Source organism: Egretta garzetta, unplaced genomic scaffold (assembly GCF_000687185.1).
Source record: "Egretta garzetta isolate BGI_Z169 unplaced genomic scaffold, ASM68718v1 scaffold1077, whole genome shotgun sequence".
Lineage (NCBI taxonomy): Eukaryota > Metazoa > Chordata > Aves > Pelecaniformes > Ardeidae > Egretta > Egretta garzetta.
The window spans coordinates 16,543-20,566 of NW_009260334.1; the positions used below are offsets into that span (position 1 = coordinate 16,543).

The 4,024-nt window shown below is 54.5% G+C and overlaps 1 protein-coding gene across 1 annotated transcript in view; it reads right to left on the bottom strand.

Moving 5' to 3' along the window:
- The window catches only part of LOC104129632 (E3 ubiquitin-protein ligase TRIM9), a gene marked incomplete at its 3' end in the record, with an annotated part of 92,870 nt that overhangs the window by 16,098 nt on the left and 72,748 nt on the right, over positions 1 to 4,024 (bottom strand). Inside the window, exon 9 of the mRNA XM_035897985.1 lies at positions 721 to 909. Coding sequence (XP_035753878.1) covers positions 721 to 909 — 189 coding nt within the window. The remainder of the gene's footprint in view (positions 1 to 720; positions 910 to 4,024) is intronic.

Here is a 4,024-nt window from a genome sequence, read left to right on the forward strand (position 1 = left end):
CCGGGGGGCGCGCAGCGGGGGCGCGGCCCGCCTGCCTCTGCTCTGTAGAGAACAAGACTTTGATACGATCACATCTGGTTTTGCAAAAAGCTGAGCCCGGTGCTCAAAGCGGAGCGGATGAGAGCCCACATCTTCAGGGTCTTAAGAAGCCAGGCTGCAAGGGGTCTGTGAGCTGGCCTTAGCTAGACCTTGCTTGCATCTGGACTTGCTTCTTGAAGAGGGGTCTAGATTTAATCGAGCAAACTAATTTCAGGGACCAAATCTCACAGCAGAGGCTGCGTTTTGTGGTTGTAAGGGGAAAACAAACCATGGAGATGTCCCCACAGGTTTCTCCCAGGGAGGGTCTGTTTTTCTGACTGTCCCTAGACACAAGACCAATACAAACTAGAGATGAGGGGTCTGCTCTGCCGGCTGGCTGGGCGAAATGGTTTGGCCACGCCGGCCCTGCCAGGAACAGCACCCATGTAAGGAGTTACTGTGCTGCTCCATCACCCCACGCCTGAGACCGCCCATGCTGGTACGTACAGATGGACACACCACGAGAGCTATGCCACTGAAAAGTCCCTCCGCGGCAGGAGCAGGCCACCGACAAACAGAAGGAGTTCCCCCTGCCATCCGCATGTCATGGGAAAAACAAACACAACGGAACAAAACAAACAAATAGTTTGGAGATGCCCAGAAGCACAGACCAAGAGGAAAGGCCAGAGGCACTCGGCTCACCGGCTGAATTCAGGGACTGTAAAGAAGAATGCAAGCTCAGCTGGTGGGCCGAAGATCTTAGCTCAAAGTAGGATCTCCCCGGAAAGCTGGGTTGTAGATTAAGGGTGGAGGAGAAAGGACTCATTCTACGAAGCTGCGATCTTTCCAAAGGCACTGGAAAAGGGAGGGTCTGTTCTTCTGACTGCGTGTCTAAACGTAAGATCAATGCAAACTAGAGATCAGAAATCGGGTCTGCTGGACGGTGTCACTCCGTCGCCCAAGACCAGACCTCGGACCAGCGCACAGATGCTTCGGCACGCACGGACCCTGCTTTGCTGCAGCGAGCGTGCGTACGGTGCACGGAGCAGAAATGTCTGGTGCTGTGCAACCCAGCGAGACCCTTCAGGAAAGCCTTGCCTCTGACAGTACCGGCAATAAAGATATTTTCATCTTCCAAAACGTTCCCATGTCATCATGACAAATTCAATATGCTTTTCTTTACAGTGAGTGCTGCACCTCTTCATAGTAATGCACCTAAAAAAATTCACAAATTACCATGCACCCTTCCCATCGTTCTCCAATAAATCTCATACCTTTTTGTGCCCAATAATTACCGGCATAAAAGCTCGTTGGTTGCTAACGCCAAAAGGCATTTGGCAGGGCTGTACTAAGCTATAGAACCCTAAGTACCACCAAGCACCCACCTTACTCAAGGGTTGTTCGGGATGTTGTGTTCGTGGTATCCCTTTGTACCTGTCAAAACACATCTGAGCCTTACAGTAAGAATTTAACGCATGTGATTCACAGCAAAATGTCAGAGTCGAGGGAACCTCTTGGGTCATCAGTTTCTGTTCCCCGCTACCACAAATGGTCACCTCCTGCAATTTCTTCCCTAGCCTTGTCAAGGGATACGTTAACATGAAAATGTAGGATCCACCATCCTCCACACATTCAAATCAGATAAACTCCTGGACACTGTATCCCCAGCCTTCCTCTGTCTCAGCTGTGAATACGGACTGAGCTGGAAAGCCCGTTAAAACCGATAAAAGGAAGCGTTTCTTTGCAGAGCGGATTGTAACGTCTGCAACGTGCTGCTGCGCCAGGCTGTGGAAGCAAAGAGCGTCAGTGGCTTCAGACACGGGTTAAACGAATTATTGCACAACAGGCCAATACATGGAGCTCAAGGTTAGGGAGGGAACGTGCCCTCTAACACCTACCAAGAGTGAGAGGAACTACTACCAAGAGTAGCCGGGCTCGTGGCTCTCCCTAACTAGCATCTTATGTTCCTACAGCTCCTTGCAGCCTATCTCCCCTTGTGGTGTTCACCCCTTTCCAAAAGCTGCTGGTTAAAAAGCCCTGGTTGCTGCTGAGGGTCACTCCGTGGCTGGTAAGGAACCTAAAGTTGGGGCTCAGATGAGGAACGGGGCTTGAAAGAAGCAGAAAGCTTCTGGTGCTTGACTAGGCTGGGGAAGGGCTCTCTGGGGTGGTGGCCAAGCCCCTTTGCCACATCCCCAGCTCAGGTGGGTGGCAGAGGCAGTTGGGAGTGGCTGCTCCTGGCGTTGGCAGAGTCGGCCAAGTTTGGGAACCCGGGAGAGGGGACAGTGGGGCACAGGGTGTGACAAGCCAGGTGTTCCTCCCTGATCCTCTGTTCCTAGGCTGTGTCTCAACAAAGATATGAGAAGCCAAAACCAGGCTTGCCTTGAAACTCTGCAGCCATGCCTAAAACTCAGAGCAGCCGGGAGAAGGGGGAGCGGAGCCACAGCTCTTCCCCCGCGCTGGCTCTCAGTGCCCAGGAGAGCGTGGGTGAAGGCATGAAGCAGCCCAATGGAAGGGCCGAGCTGTGGGCATTCAAAGAGACCCAGGGAAGGGTGAGAACAGAGCAGCAGATTTTGGCAGGAGGGAGGTTGAACCTTTGCACCAGGGAGAGCAGATCTGGGCCTGGGGAGCAGGCAGGGACAGTCCCCTCCAGCACTGCTGAGCTCCTCTTCTCCATCTCCACCTGGTCCTTCATCCCATCACCCAACTTGCTGGACAGCTCATGGAAAGAAACAACACCGGAGGGACTCAGAAGCCATCTCAGAAATCCTTGTGGAGAAAAGCAGCCCAGCAGCCAGCCCACCTGCAGACTCCAATTCCACTGTGACTGGGAGGTCTCCTCCTCTGTTCCTTGCCACCATGCGTTAGGTGCCCGTTGCTGGGAGCGGCCGTTTGCATCCCACCATGACCAGCAGAGCCCGGGGCTTCTGCAAGGCCTCTTCAGAGGCTGCTCTTGCTGCAGCCATGAATGCACCAAGGAACCGTGCATTGTGCACAGCCCCGAGGCTGGGTAAAAAAATCGGAAAGTGCTGGGAGGAAAACAGCCTGGGTCCCAAAGTCAGAAGGAGACTGGCCAGAGGTTGGAAAATCTGCTGGATGAGGAAAGACCAAGAGAGCTGGGGCTGCCCAGCCCAGAGAAGAGGAGGCTGGGGGGAAACCTGAGGTCTCCCGGAGGCGAGGGCAGCCGAGCAGTGCTGTCAGCGGCCAAGCCTTGAAAGATGTCTGTGCCTAAGGACAGGGTCACCTTCCAAACTTTCTTCCAGGCTGATTTCCAAGCCTACAGGTGAATTTCACGCAGGTGCTGAAGAATTGGAGAGGTTAAGCCAGACCCCACATCGCAGTGCCTTGGAGCCTGCAGTGATGGTCCTGGGGGGCACTGGCTAGTGACAGGGCAAGAGGTAGTCCTAGGGCTGCTGCGAAACAGCCCAACATCAGGCAGGGAGATGACACATTTCAAGGTAAGGACCATGGCAGCCCTTGCTGCCATTTGGCTGTGCTGATGATGGGGATCTTCATCCCTGGGAAGCTCCAGAGGCCCTAACATGTTGGAAGGGCTTTGGGGCACAGATCCTCTCCCAGCCAGGAGCCACCTTACCCTGCTGGTGGCACCAAGCACCAGCTTTGAGGAGGAGTGAACTACAATTTCCTCAGCTGGAAAACGTAGTTCCTTTGGGACGAGCAGGAGAAGACGTGCCATGCCATGGGCTGGGAAGGTGCTCTGCAGCTTGCTGTAGGCTTCTGTGTGTGCTGGTTTCCCGTGGGACATTCCCATCGGTGCTGGCTGCCTTGGTTCAGCTGGGCAGGACAACAGAGGCATGCCCGCAGCGGCCCAGACACAATTTTACCTTCTTCTCATCCTGGTATCAATACAGGCTGGGGGAAGAAAGGAGGGAGAGCAGCCCTGCCCAGAGGGACTTGGGGGTGCTGGGGGATGAAAGGCTGGACATGAGCCAGCAATGGGCGCTGGCAGCCCAGAAGCCAACCCTGCCCTGGGCTGCATCAGGAGAAG